The following is a 13,632-nucleotide window of genomic DNA, read 5'->3' as shown; positions in this document are numbered from 1 at the left end:
CATTCTGAAGATTTTAAAACTGAATATGGAAATCTGTTATCTGCAAAGACATTAAAATGTGATTCAGTGTCATTCACTGAATCGCAAATTAAATGGAATCTGTTAACACTACTTTAAAAGTTGAAACTTTGACATTTGGTAAAAACTTATATAAGAAAAATATGTCCATACATATTTTTTGAGACTTTTTCGTATATGGTGTATTAAGTGTGGTTTTCACAATGGTGGTTCTGATTCTCTTCAAGAGGTTCTATATGAATTACCAAAAAAAAAATAAATTTTGTGTATACGGCTCCTAAGAAAATAATCTTTTCATTTTTGACATACTTCGTCAGTTCTTACTATTTTTCTATGCTTGGTGGTGGATGGTGATGGTACAGTCATACAGTGGTGCAAATTCGATTAACGCTGTGTAGGTGTCGTTATATTCTCTAAACCGCTGTCCTTTCATTTCAAAATGTACTATTCTCAGTACTGATAAAAACAGGTGTACGTACAATTATTTGGATACCGTAATCAGTAACGGAAAACAGAAAGTGAAGGCTGGCCTCAAAACGTGGAAACGCGAAAACGGCCAGCCAAACAACTCTACTCGAAACTAGGGAACACGCCGTATCAAATATCGACCGCGAAAACCGCATGGCCGATAATTTCGCGTTATAAATCGCGTTTGTAATTGAAAATGTGTACAATGTAAATCGTCTCGAGTGATTATAAAAAAAAAATATATAAAAGGGCCGTAAAAGTCGCTTTTCCACATTTTGATGGATCCACCGGTCCTAAATGGTCACGACCGTCAGGACGAAAAATTTCCCGATGATTCATCCAACAAATTAAAAAGAAAAATCACCCTGCTGAATGGTGTTGGACTGATTGTGGGCACTATTGTCGGTATGTTTAATTTACTAACCGAGAATACTATTTTTAAATTTATACCAATTTCGAAAAATTATTTGGCGCCAAAAAATTTCATCATAACTAAAAAATTTTTTTTTATTAGTAATCAAAAAATTGATTGGAATACTTACATTATTGTTATCATATAATACATACTAAAGTACTACATTACATCAAAATCTCTTACCTTGATATATTATGTATTTAGTATATGGGATGATGCAACAGAGTTTAAATTTTGAAAATTTCGTTTACTGCATCAAACAAACCGGTTTTCAGATTTACAGCGCGTTTTATTGCTTCTTTGCTTTAAACGCTATCTTATTATATTATTCTCAAGTGTTGATCGTCCCAAAAATTAGCATATTATGTTTGCTAGAGGTTGTTTTTGAAATTTGCAATACAGATTTCTATTTGAAAATACGAATCTGCGTATTCTCATTACACGTACAAGTTTTATTGTCCTTGTTTGTTTAAGTCCACAAAATCTAATTTTTAATTAAAAATATAAATAAGTGAATAATTTTTCCACTTTTTTGCGCATTTAAAATGATGATTGTGGGATTGACCTCCAGGAGCACTCAGTGCATTACAATTTTACATATTTATAGACTAGATAGACAATTTAAAACAATAAACTCACTGTACCACAGGTTTTTGCTGTTCTGTTCGAGGCAACAAAATGCAATTCTAAACAAAAATTGTGTAACATAAAAAAATAAAATATTGTTGCCACTAAAAAAGGAAAAAATATTTTGTTTGGTGCAATATTTTTTTTTGATTACGATGATTAAACATAACAGCTCAATTATTCTCTGTTAAGTCAATTGACACTTGTTTACGTGACATGATTGCCATTTTCAAACCGATTAGAATGTGACACTGTCAAATTACGTCACAGAGTCCCTTCTAAGTTACTTGATATAACTCAAATAAATGACATTCCAGCGTGTCACTCTTCCTCCTCTAAAAAAGTTTCAGATTTTGGCAACCATCATCAGCTTTTAGGTTTTTGTTTTGGGGTCGCCATATTAGATTTCTACTGATGATACGTCAACAATTAACTAAGTTAGAGCGCGTTCATTTCATCATGTGACAACTGTCATTCTTTTTTGTTATTATTACGAAAATAAGAAAATCAACAGTTGATGATGGTAACTTAAAAACGAAACGTTGGATATCAAAAAATGTGATGCTTCCACATTGTAGAGGCGAAAATGAGGCCAAACTGTTATTCATTTATCTCATCAGACAAATTGGCAAAAAAATAAATTTTGAAAACTTTAAAAACAAAAACAGAAAATTGATTGGTTTTACTTTTGTTTTAGTGGCCCTTCTACGCCTTCGTATATTGTCCCATTCTGGTTAATTTTGTTTTTTTTTCCTGCAATATTTGTTTTGGTCATCTCTATCATGTCACACACTAATATGAATTTATTGTTTTATTTGTCACGCTAATATATGAATAATATAATAAACGCTATTAGTTTATCAACTTTTGCCTAGACCTGAATATATGCAATATTGTAGGTAAAGTTAAAATGGTTTTCTGGGTCACCTAAATAACTTTTTTTCAAATTTGAAGTTATTTTGGCGACTACATTGCGCATTTAAACTTTGTTATTTTCTCCACGTGTGAACGGGTTTTGCTGAGATTGTGTATTATATTTATAGACAGAAGTCCTCAACAAAGAAATTACATTTACTACGCTGTAGTATTTTTTTATTTTATTATACAGGGTTGTCCAAATCTTAATTGTAGTACCTAAAGAAATAAATGTCAAAATGTCATATAACGTATAGTTGAGAAGTGTCTTCTAGAGGTGTTAGTAGGCCCTAAATATGTCCCTCAATAAAACCGTTTTTTATTTTAAATTCTAAACAAAAAAAAAACTTATAATTATTATGTAATTTGGTATGCTTGTTTTATTGTGATCAATACAATGTTTTACTTGGAAATTGTTTCACATTTTTCAAATAATCTGGACAGGTACAATTTGTTTTCATCATAAATTATTGTTGCGAACAAATCTGTTTTTTATAGTGCTAAATACGGAACGCTCCTGTGTGTGTCGTTTTATTTCGGAACGCGCTGCTCGCGAAAAGAGACATTGCGTTTTTAACCTAACCTAACTTGTTTTTTTGGTTATTATTGATCTTTGCACGGCCAGTGTGGTCTAACTTATTTTTTTCTCCCTTTTGTTATTTTTTTCAACAATAAAGTTGTTTTAGATGTTATTTTTCGTGAAATTTTTAGAATCTACACACCCGTACATTACAATTATGTATGCAAAATGAGTATAGCAAGCAAAAATGTTCAACAATCTCTGGAATTTCTGACAAATGTATAAATTTCAAAAAATATGACAACCTGAAATTTTTATTAACAAACTCTGGAGCTGTCATTTTTTACAGGTAAAAGTCACTAGGCCGGAAACTGTTTGACAGATGATATTTCTCAAATACATGACAACTGCATAATGAAAATGTCCAGACAAAATTTTCTAAAGCTGTGTCTGTTTATCTGTCTAGATTATTTTCAAAAATTGAAAAAAATTATGACAACTTAAAAATAGCGAATATGCATGTCAAATTTCATTTGGCTAACTTTCTTCCTGTAGGAATTACAATTAAAATAATGGTTTTTGTGTATCACTTATATGATGTTCTAGTCTACCAGTTTTGTAGCTTTATGGAAAGAATTTTGACAGTTTTCACATTCATACTTCACCAAATTAAGTCAAAAACCGGCAGCCATACGTCACAACTGTCAAAACTGCACTCATGAAACTATAAAATGCATTCAACCTAACTCCAACTGATTTGACACTTTTTCATGTAAATTCTACTTTTATAGCTTTGTGAAGAAAATTTTGACAGTTGTCACATTCATACTGAACCAAATTAAGTCAAAAACCGGCAGCCATACGTCACAACTGTCAAAATTGCACTCATGAAACTATAAAATACATTCAACCTAACTCAAACTGACTTGGCTATTTTTCATGCATGATTTCTACATCACTAGTTTTATAGCTTTATGGAGAGTATTTTGACAGTTATATTCTTCTTATCACTAGCTCCGTTAGAGGGCACTTATCGACTACACTTTTTTAATTTTTTTCAGGTAGTGGGATTTTTGTCAGTCCAACTGGAGTGTACAAGGCCAGTCAGTCGGTGGGCGTGTCCATATTGATATGGAGTTTGTCCGGCATTTTTTCCATGCTCGGCGCACTTTGCTACGCCGAGCTTGGCACTTCGGTCACCCGTTCAGGGGGCGATTACGCTTACATTTATGTTGCATTTGGGCCATTGGCCGCTTTTCTTAGATTATGGATGGCTATCTTAATTATAAGGTAATTTACTTTTATCTTGGCTAGAATTTTGGTGTAAATGGTGTAGCTGAAATAGGAAATTTAAGAGAATGATTGCGCACAGCAACAACTCTTTCTGTTAACTCATTTGACCCATCCACACGTGACATTATTGTCAGTTTTACACCAAGGATCATGTGACAGTGACACACTGACTCTTTAAACGATTTTGCATAATTTCATTGCACAAAAATTAAAAAATAATAATTAAGTAATCTTCAGAAGGTTTTACATGTTCCAAAGTGATCCTGGACCTCTTAAAAAGTAAAATAATTAAGTTGCAATTATTGCCTTCTTCTTGTAAAGGTAAAAAATGTCCGGAAGAGTGTTCTCCAGGTTTTTTCAACATTTTCTATAAATTTTTTTAAAAATTGCAAATTCTCCAAGTAAATATCTCCAGAAATTTTCAAACAATAAAAGTATTAATAGCTGGGGTAAGATTATTTTCGAAAGGCTTTTTTCATGTAATATACTTATTTAAGGTTTCGAATATCCAATTTTTCAAAAAATCCAAATTTTGCCTTATTTCAGCTAAAATTCTTAGTCAAGGGAAACTTTGATAAATATTTCATATTTTTTAACATATTATACAGTGGATCTAAGACTTTTTGTCACATTTTCAAGAAAAGATGATGAAAAGTCCCCAAAATATGCAGTTCAAAAAGATTTTTACGAATTTTGTCATGATTAAGTCAAAGTATTTAAGTAAATCTCAATATCTTTTTTAATTATCTTAACCAAGCTTGTTAACCCAAGGTTTTACCACTACACAATGGTTTTATTTGTTTATTTTATAGACCAACAACACAAGCTATTGTTGCTATAACATTTGCGGAATACGCTGCCAAGCCATTTTTTCCGGAATGCAAACCTCCTGATAGCGCCATAAGGCTATTGGCCGCAGTATGTTTATGTAAGTAACTTTCTCCAAAGGTCATTTTGATTTCAGTATTTTCTTTTAAAATCTGATTGCTTTCGTACTATCCAGAACTGTCTGACCCTGTTATTAAATTCGGTCTCGTTTATAATTCAATTTTGAGAGGCTATTCAGTTTCAAGACGGGCCCAATTAAGTTTGAATAGAGACTGGATGAAAGCTCTCTTGTACCCTTTAATTGTCCAACATTCGCTCTATTATTATGCCCTAATAATTGATGAATTTGTTTATAAGCTTTATTATTATCTATTTTAATTCCAATATAGGTATCCTAACTGCAATCAACTGTTTGAGTACAAGACTGTCAATGAAAATCCAAGACATTTTTACGTTTGCCAAAGTGTTTGCCCTAATTGCCATCATAATAACTGGACTCTACTATTTACTAACGGGTAAGTTTCATGTTACAAAATATATTAGATTTCAAAGTTGAAAAACATAAACATAAAAAATATGTAATTCAATATAATAATAATATAGTGGAGATCAAATCTTCCAATGATGTAATTGTTTGTTCAAGTTTCTCAGAAGGGTAATCCAAAACGGAATTATAGGATAATAGTGTCAGTTAACCCGTTTTTTAATTTAATCTGATTAGATGTATGTTTATTTACAGACAATATCAACAAATATTGATGTCCTGTGTTTGTTGCACAAATAAAAAAAAAAGAAATTAATGAATGTATGATAAATGATAAACTTTCTCTCAGCCTCATTTCGTACACGACCGTGAAAGTATAATATTTCCTGGCAAAAAGTGAAGAGAACGGAATAGCCATCCGGGTCTCCCGATTTTGTGCCATGTGAGTTCTTTTTACAAGCAATCAAAATAAAAAATCGAAAAAAACTGGAAAATTTTGAAATAATCAACACTCTGCATATCCTACAAGGTGTTTGAAAAACAGGATGTATTTTTTATTTTTTTTGTTGGTGTTATTTCATGCCAGACACCGTTTGACAAAAATTTAATTTTTGCTTGGAAATTAGTTTTAGACGCACCTAAACTGTTAATGGTTTGAAATCAAAATGTAACAGTCAAATTTCATATCCATCTGACTATAACCGTTATTTTAAGTTTTGAATGGACGCAGTTAAAATTCCTAGGGCAGCAAACAATTACAGCACAATTATAATAATAATAATAATTATAATTACTGTTGATAAAGTAACTGCTTGTGTTACTAATAAAAATTCCGTTCGCTTTGTCATTGCACGTGAAAGTTCCAATTTAAACCTTTATTTGACCAGCCTATTATACAGGGTGGTGTAACATAATGCTTTTTGTATGTAGATTCTAAAATTTATGTTAAAATGCATATTATAAAAGTTGATAATTTTATATTGATTTCAATAGAAAATTTACTTTATTACTTATTCTGTCAGTAACGTTCGGTGGAATTACCAGTGTGGAATTTCCTGTATAACCTGCATTTTTGAGACATCTGAACATTAATTTATAATAAAATGCAGTAATAGTTAATAACCAATCAATGCATAATTTATTGAGAAATTAGAATAAATGCATTAATTTATTTTACTTCGATAAGACCATATGTTATTATATGGTAGTGTAATACTTTTATATGGTCCTAAAGAGTATTGCATTTGATTTTTTCGAGATATCTAAGATGAAAGTGCAATTTTTGAAAAAACTCCCTCTATCCAAAAGGCCGAAAACTAAATGGAACATTGTTTTGGGACACTCTACAGGACAGAAAATGCTTTTTAAAATGCCGCAAAAACAAAGTCTCTACCATTAGCCGTTTTCGAGATATTTCTCTCTCTTGTCCACATTCATATTACCAGCCATACTACGATGAACAGCCGCGTGCACAGCTTATTGGGACACCCTGTACATTAAATCTCCTCTTTTCTTCTACATACTATAACAATAATTGTTTTTAGGTCATACCGAAAATTTCTCCAATGCATTTGAAGGAAACTATGACGTAACCAGTATCGCTTTGAGTTTCTATTCCGGTTTGTTTGCATTTGGAGGATGGAATTATCTAAATTTTGTCACTGAAGAGCTTCAAGACCCTTACAGGTAAGCGCCAATTGATTAACGTGAAAATATATTTAATTACTGTACAAAGTGGGACAAAGTGTCTATAAAACATCTCGAACGCAACAGATTTTATTGATAAAAGCTTGAAAAGGAAACAAATTGGATCTATTTAAGAGAAAGCACGTTTCCAATATCGAACCGGTATTAACAGCAAAATCCTTTCCACCGTTCCTCTCTGGCTTTTTTCCATTATTTGCTTTTATCTCCACTTGAGCTTTATCTTTTATTCAAACCTTCCGCAAAGTGTATTAAATGCATCAGGCATTTAAGGAATGAGAAGTATCTATTTCAAGCACCGAAGCAAAGATATCGTTGTTTTGTTCTAATTACTTTAATAACATTACATAAACAGTAGCTAGAGAGATATGATTTTTTTGTTATTTAATAAAACAAATATGCTACTCTAGGAGAATTCCGTATAAAATGACCCAATAAAGCGGTAAGAATGTCAATAACGTTTCCATTAAAGGTAATAATCGTAATCTAGAAGAGTAATTATTTTTGTAGTTAAAGTTATGACCTTTTATATGTTGATGGTTGTAATCTGTGAAAGACCTCTCAAGGTAATAGCATATTTGCCATTCTAAACTTTACCTCTAGTTTATAACTGCAAAACAATTGTAATCTAATTATTATAACATATTTTCATTAGAAACCTACCCAGAGCCATATGGATTGCATTGCCATTAGTGACCATTATCTATGTATTGGCCAACATCGCATATTTTGCTGTCTTATCCGGAGTGGAAATGGAAAGTTCTTACGCTGTTGCTCTCGTAAGTTCAACTTAATAAATGTTATACTAGTAATAATTTGTACTAATTTTCAGTCATTTGGTATGAAAATATTCGGTAGTTTCACATGGTTAGTACCCATATTTGTGGCTTTGTCGTGTTTCGGCGGTGTAAATGGAATCTTGTTCACTTCATCCAGATTGTTCCTAACTGGAGCCCAAGAACGTCACCTTCCTGAAATCTTCGCTTACATTCACATCAAAAAAGGCACTCCAATTCCAAGCCTAATATTCTCGGTAGTTTAATACACTTAGAAGATTTAAAAATAAAATTAAAATACTTCTTCTAGTGTTTGACGTCGCTGGCGATGTTGTTTGTAAGAGATGTACTCGTGTTGATCAACTACTACGGGCAAATACTGTGGTTTTCTGTAGCGGCCAGTATTGCAGGTATGATGATTCTGAGATATCGACAGCCGGACGCACCCCGTCCTATCAGGGTTAATACGGCGATTCCCGTCTTGTTTTTGAGCGCCTGCGTGTTCCTGGTGTTGTTCCCGATTCCGTCCCAACCGTGGAACACCATAATTGGAGCAGCCATCACTTTATCAGGTAAAAAATCTCCTCTGTCAGCCCTCTTAAGATTTAAACATAATTCTCCTAATAATTTTTAGGTATTCCAGTGTATTATTTATTCATCAAATGGGAGAATAAGTCGGAGAAATACAATGCATTTACAACAAAGACCACCAGATTCCTGCAACAACTAATGGAACTTACTTCACCCGAAGCCACTCAACTACTCTCGCAATCGTAAATCACTATATTATATACAAATATTTATTGATAAAATATACATTTTTAAATCTTTTTTTTTGAGTCTCGCATACTGTAGGTAGTTTTCTTTTTTTTAAGAATTAACGACCAAATTTCGAAACAGCTTACATGTATACAAAAAATGTACAAATATATTATATTGTATTTACTGAATAAAACTGAAGATCAAAAGGAGGTGTCACATTTTAATTTACTCAAAAATCAGTTGTAATGTAAGCAAAAAAACCCTTTGTATATCAAACAGTGGATTAGTGGAATGATTATATTACAAAGAAAATACTTTCTCAGTTTAACAAACTTTAATAACGACAAAGTTTACTTTTTACGTTTATTAGTGTTGATGTCTAAGACTTTCTTCTTATTTCTATTTCTGTTCTTAACATTGGTCACCTCATAGAAGTTGCTGCCGATCTTCTTCCTCTTTTGCGCTCTTTCCAGAGCTCTCTTTTGTTTGCTTTTCAATTTTGATCCTTTACCTTTCTCAACCATTTCTTCCACATGGAAATCTCCACTAGTTGTCACGGCATACTGTTCAGTATCTTCCATATCTGAATAGAAACTAATATCGGAAGAACCGTCTGAATCTTCGTTAGTTTCACTGATTACTGATTGGTTCTCTGAAGTCTGAGACGTATTTTCTTCTGTTTCGCCACCGTCTTTGAATTCTTCCACAGCTTTTTCAACATTTTCTATCGGCTCCAAGTCCCTGACATCTTCGCCTTCATAAGATAGACCAACTTTGATTTTTCTAAAATCTTGCACAACAGTAATGTTGCTGTCGTCGCTGTTTGGCTCATTTTTGGAAAGTCCAATTTCGAATCCGGGCGGGCAGACAAAGAACGGCAACTTTCCCCTTTGCCAGTCATTCAGCATCATTTTAGCCACACTGGATATATCAGGCTCTCCACCTTTAAGCAACCTCCCCGATCTTTGTGCCAGTTTCTCCAAAAAGTCCACATGGTCCTTCCAATCTTCAATCTTGTAAGTTTTGATCATGTACTCTTTCTTGACGCGTTCAAGAAGTGGGGCTATATAATCTTCAGGATTGCTAACCAGCTCAACGCGGACGACGCCTTTAAGCACTTTCTCAGTGTCAGTTTCAGCAGATGGATAAACCACACCAGGACAATCAATTAAGTAGATGCGTCGCATCAAAGTAATGTACTGCCACACTTTAGTTTCTCCAGCTATGGGGGCAACTTTACACACTTTTTTGCTTCTCAAAGTGTTGATTATTGATGATTTGCCTACGTTTGGGTAGCCGATAAAACCGACAGAAATTTGTTTTTTGTCAATGTGCAGCTTTGCTGAAATGATAAATTAAGAAAAATTATTGTTTAATGTTTTTTAAAATATCATGACTTGATGTAACTTACCCAACTGTCTTAATAAATTGATTAAAGAGCCTTTTCCAAATGGGTGGGTCATACTGGCATGGAATGCAATGGTGGGATATTCCTTACTTAAAATTGCTACCCATCTCTGGGTAACCCAAGTGGGCACCAGATCCACTTTATTCAAAACAAAAATCAAGTGCTTGTGTGGTTTTTCTTTTTTAAGAAACTTTTCCAAATAAGAGGATCTGGTTCCCATAGGATCTCTGGCATCTAAAGTTTGTAGCAGCACATCAGAACTATCAATCACTTTGTGCAACTCACTCCATATTCTTCTTGACTGTCCAGCAGCCATTACCCAATCCCTTTGTATGTCCTTAACTCCTCCATTGTCCCTGACAATATTAGAGTCTGTTTCATCACTGTATTCCTGTTGTTTTTTCTCGGCCCGTTCAGTTAATTCTTCAATTCCTCTAACTGCTATGTTGGGGCGTTTTCTGCTTTTTTTAGGACCAAAAACACTCTGAAAACTTTCAGTATCCAATAAATGCACACGGGCGTTTTTTGCTTTCTCATTCAACAGCGTTATGGGCAGAGTAGTTGGTTTCATAACCACTTGATAAGGATTTTTAACTGCAGCCCCCAACTCATCTTGAAACTTTTGCAAAGCATTTTGTGATATTACCCTGCTGTTGCCAAACCATTTTTGACTTGGTTCCACTCTCGCCTGAACTCCAGACGGCAGCCAGCCTTGAAACGGTGCTGGAGTAAGAATGTTACCTTTACTGTCTCGCTTTGCTTTAAAATTCCTGTACATTTGCAGTCGCTTTATTGTTCCCTTAGTTCGAGGTTTGGCAACGCCTTTTAGACCATCTTTAGATCTTTCCGGGTTCATCGAGTGGCCCGAACGATTGAAGCCCTGTTTACGGGGGGCGCCCCCAGATGAACTCACTTTCGGCATCTAAAAATTAATAAACATGAAAGTTTCCAAATTAAAAGTTGTAAAGTGTTTAAAGCTCACCTTAATACACTTAAAATAAAAGCCTAAAACGCAAAATAAAGTATATTTTACAAAATCAAAACATTAGACACGTTCAACATTTGAGGTTATGTTGATTTTTTGATTTTGTACGTCTTTCCTGCATTCCTGCCAGACATGAAGTAGAATTATGTTACATAGTTGCCAAAATTATCGATTTATTTAGAAAAATGGAAATACCATGCTGTTTCGTGTAGTAATATGGTAATATTGGTAAATAAATAAATAATTTGTCTGTGTAACTTACACTTGTTTCACGGTAAAGGTAAAGGACCGTTTATCAATGTACTGGTAAATTTTTCAAGATGGGATTTCCATAATATACTAAATAGGTAATTAGATTTATTTTTTAAAGCATTGGTAAAATAAGCAAATAGCATAATATCTGGAAACGTGTAACTACTTCATACCAAGAATATGGTTGCTTGAATTATTTTATTTGTATGAATATTGTCTATATATTCAAGTTAGCATATTTTTCTGTCATCGATTATGGTACGGTTGGTACGTAATACTCTGGCAACGCTGAATTGATGTTTTGGGAAGTAGTTGTCAGCCGTCACTGCTGTCAGTTCGACGTTCGACGTAATGTAAACGCCATTCTGTATTTTCGTGTCTCTTTTCCCGTTTGTCTCTCTTTACGAGTGAAGTTACAAAATGGGTAGGTAGTGTTAAAGTTTTAAGTAAAATATCTTTGTAAATCTTTGATTATTTAAATAATCTTGGTTTTCCTTCAATTGGAGTTAAAAGAATTTTCAATTTCCTTTCAGTTAATACTAATATTTCACTTTGAAATGGGTAATAACAATCAAAATACTGTTCTAACCTTGTTTTCCATTTGTCTCTTGTGTCTTTTTAAATGATGATACTTTTGTTTAAATAGTCCGATGTGTGTGCTGACGACTCAAAAACATCCCACAGCGATCTGATTTGAAAAAAACTATCCAAAACATGTGTTTATTTACCGTACAGGAGTTAAATAACTTTGTTTAATTTTAGGTATCAGCCGAGACCATTGGCATAAAAGACGTGCCACCGGTGGCAAAAGGAAGCCTCTCCGTAAGAAGAGGAAGTTTGAGTTAGGACGTCCGGCCGCCAATACTAAATTGGGAGCACGCAGAGTTCACTATGTCCGTACTAGAGGTGGTAATTTGAAGTACAGAGCTTTGAGGCTGGACACTGGAAACTTTGCCTGGGGCAGCGAAGGCACCGCACGTAAAACCCGTATTATTGATGTTGTTTACAATGCCAGCAACAATGAATTGGTCAGAACCAAAACTTTGGTTAAAAATGCCATTGTTGTTGTTGATGCCACACCATTCAGGCAATGGTACGAAAGTCATTACATTCTGGCTTTGGGACGTAAAAAGGGGGCTAAACTGGTAAGTTTACTGTAGTTAAGTAGTTTTGTGGCTTGTAAGTCTTAAAAATGATGTTTCCATGCGTGTCATCTGATTTATTAGATGATTAGAGTGGCAGTACCTTCTGATTAGTTTAGGCAATCATAGTGTGAAATTTACAAACTGCATTAAGAGGGAGTGATGTTAAAGTGAGTTTTTTGTCCTTAGACACCTGAAGAAGAAGCTCTCCTAAGCAAAAAAAGGAGCAAGAAAGTTGCAAAAAAATATGAGAACAGGCAGAAACTGGCTAAGGTGGAACCTGCTGTAGAAGAACAGTTTACCACTGGTCGGTTACTAGGTGAGTTTACCTCTATTTTTTGATTACCATTTAGTTAACTACATGATGAACACATTTTAGCGAGGGCACACTAAAGTGAGTAGTCTGTTTTAGGCTCTCACTGTGCTCCCATGACTTGCTTGTCATAGTTACTCTGATTTTTTTTATTAGAAAAATAACTTTTTCCTTGACTAAACTACCACATGCTTACAGTCATTTCATTTGTTTTAGCATGCTTGTCTTCTCGTCCTGGACAGTGTGGTAGATCAGATGGATACATTTTGGAAGGCAAAGAATTAGAGTTTTACATGAGGAAGATTAAGTCTAAGAAGGCTAAATAAGTTGTAAATAAGTACAAATACATGTTTGTACCTTATGTGTGGTTTTATTTTTTTTTAAATAAATATGATTTAGAAGAATTGGTTTTAAAAGGTTTTTACTAGACAATTTTGAAGGTTTAAATTTGTCCCATACAGGTGTGGTAAATCCAAAACCGACCATAGGAAAACCGTGTAACTGACAGAAACGTAGATAATTGCATGCGTGGGACAAAGACAGAAAACGAAAAAATAGCAAGTAGGCCATATTTTCAGTACGCTGTTGCCAAAATCCAATACCGTCGACAAAATGTATTGGATTTTGGCAGCCTAAATCTGGCCTACTTGGTATTTTTTTCGTTTTCTGTCTTTGTCCCACGCATGCAATTATCTACGTTTCTCTGTCAGTTACACGGTTTT

At 33.8% G+C, this 13,632-nt stretch overlaps 3 protein-coding genes across 4 annotated transcripts; 2 read left to right on the top strand and 1 right to left on the bottom strand.

Moving 5' to 3' along the window:
• The first annotated feature begins 528 nt into the window (after positions 1-528).
• JhI-21 (Juvenile hormone Inducible-21) lies at positions 529-9,019 on the top strand. Its single transcript, XM_081972279.1, has 9 exons — positions 529-891; positions 4,025-4,253; positions 5,069-5,184; positions 5,474-5,599; positions 7,113-7,254; positions 7,928-8,051; positions 8,105-8,305; positions 8,359-8,620; positions 8,683-9,019. The coding sequence occupies exons 1-9, from the start codon at positions 765-767 to the stop codon at positions 8,823-8,825; spliced, it is 1,470 nt and encodes a 489-aa protein (XP_081828405.1). The 5' UTR covers positions 529-764; the 3' UTR covers positions 8,826-9,019.
• A 106-nt stretch (positions 9,020-9,125) lies between these two features.
• On the bottom strand, positions 9,126-11,359 carry Ns2 (nucleostemin 2). Its single transcript, XM_081972278.1, has 3 exons — positions 11,201-11,359; positions 10,222-11,140; positions 9,126-10,152 (listed from the first exon to the last, which is right to left on the bottom strand). The coding sequence occupies exons 2-3, from the start codon at positions 11,138-11,140 to the stop codon at positions 9,161-9,163; spliced, it is 1,911 nt and encodes a 636-aa protein (XP_081828404.1). The 5' UTR covers positions 11,201-11,359; the 3' UTR covers positions 9,126-9,160.
• A 367-nt stretch (positions 11,360-11,726) lies between these two features.
• On the top strand, positions 11,727-13,271 carry RpS8 (ribosomal protein S8). 2 transcript variants are annotated; one of them, XM_081972324.1, is made up of 4 exons: positions 11,727-11,879; positions 12,218-12,600; positions 12,787-12,916; positions 13,127-13,268. In XM_081972324.1, the coding sequence occupies exons 1-4, from the start codon at positions 11,876-11,878 to the stop codon at positions 13,234-13,236; spliced, it is 627 nt and encodes a 208-aa protein (XP_081828450.1). In that variant the 5' UTR covers positions 11,727-11,875; the 3' UTR covers positions 13,237-13,268. The 2 variants fall into 2 exon arrangements, with proteins under 2 accessions (XP_081828450.1, XP_081828449.1); XM_081972323.1 differs by lacking the exon at positions 11,727-11,879 and adding an exon at positions 11,998-12,016 and having other exon boundaries at positions 13,127-13,271.
• The last annotated feature ends 361 nt before the right edge of the window (positions 13,272-13,632 follow it).

This window comes from Ips typographus, linkage group LG2, assembly GCF_016097725.1.
Source record: "Ips typographus isolate SLU linkage group LG2, UJ_Ityp_2.0, whole genome shotgun sequence".
Classification (NCBI taxonomy): domain Eukaryota; kingdom Metazoa; phylum Arthropoda; class Insecta; order Coleoptera; family Curculionidae; genus Ips; species Ips typographus.
Note: the sequence above shows the minus strand (reverse complement) of the source record. Positions and strands in the feature narration are given on the sequence as shown.

What these genes read in the sequence shown, in the direction of transcription:
- JhI-21 (XM_081972279.1), top strand. Translation starts at nt 765, where the DNA reads ATGGATCCACCGGTCCTAAATGGTCACGACCGTCAGGACGAAAAATTT. An exon ending in ACTCTACTATTTACTAACGG is followed by an intron (nt 5,600 to 7,112) that starts GTAAGTTTCATG and finishes AATTGTTTTTAG; the next exon opens with GTCATACCGAAAATTTCTCC. An exon ending in GAGCTTCAAGACCCTTACAG is followed by an intron (nt 7,255 to 7,927) that starts GTAAGCGCCAAT and finishes TATTTTCATTAG; the next exon opens with AAACCTACCCAGAGCCATAT.
- Ns2 (XM_081972278.1), bottom strand. Translation starts at nt 11,140, where the DNA reads ATGCCGAAAGTGAGTTCATCTGGGGGCGCCCCCCGTAAACAGGGCTTC. An exon ending in CAATTTATTAAGACAGTTGG is followed by an intron (nt 10,153 to 10,221) that starts GTAAGTTACATC and finishes TTATCATTTCAG; the next exon opens with CAAAGCTGCACATTGACAAA.
- RpS8 (XM_081972323.1), top strand. An exon ending in GTAAAAAGGGGGCTAAACTG is followed by an intron (nt 12,601 to 12,786) that starts GTAAGTTTACTG and finishes TTTTGTCCTTAG; the next exon opens with ACACCTGAAGAAGAAGCTCT. An exon ending in TACCACTGGTCGGTTACTAG is followed by an intron (nt 12,917 to 13,126) that starts GTGAGTTTACCT and finishes CATTTGTTTTAG; the next exon opens with CATGCTTGTCTTCTCGTCCT.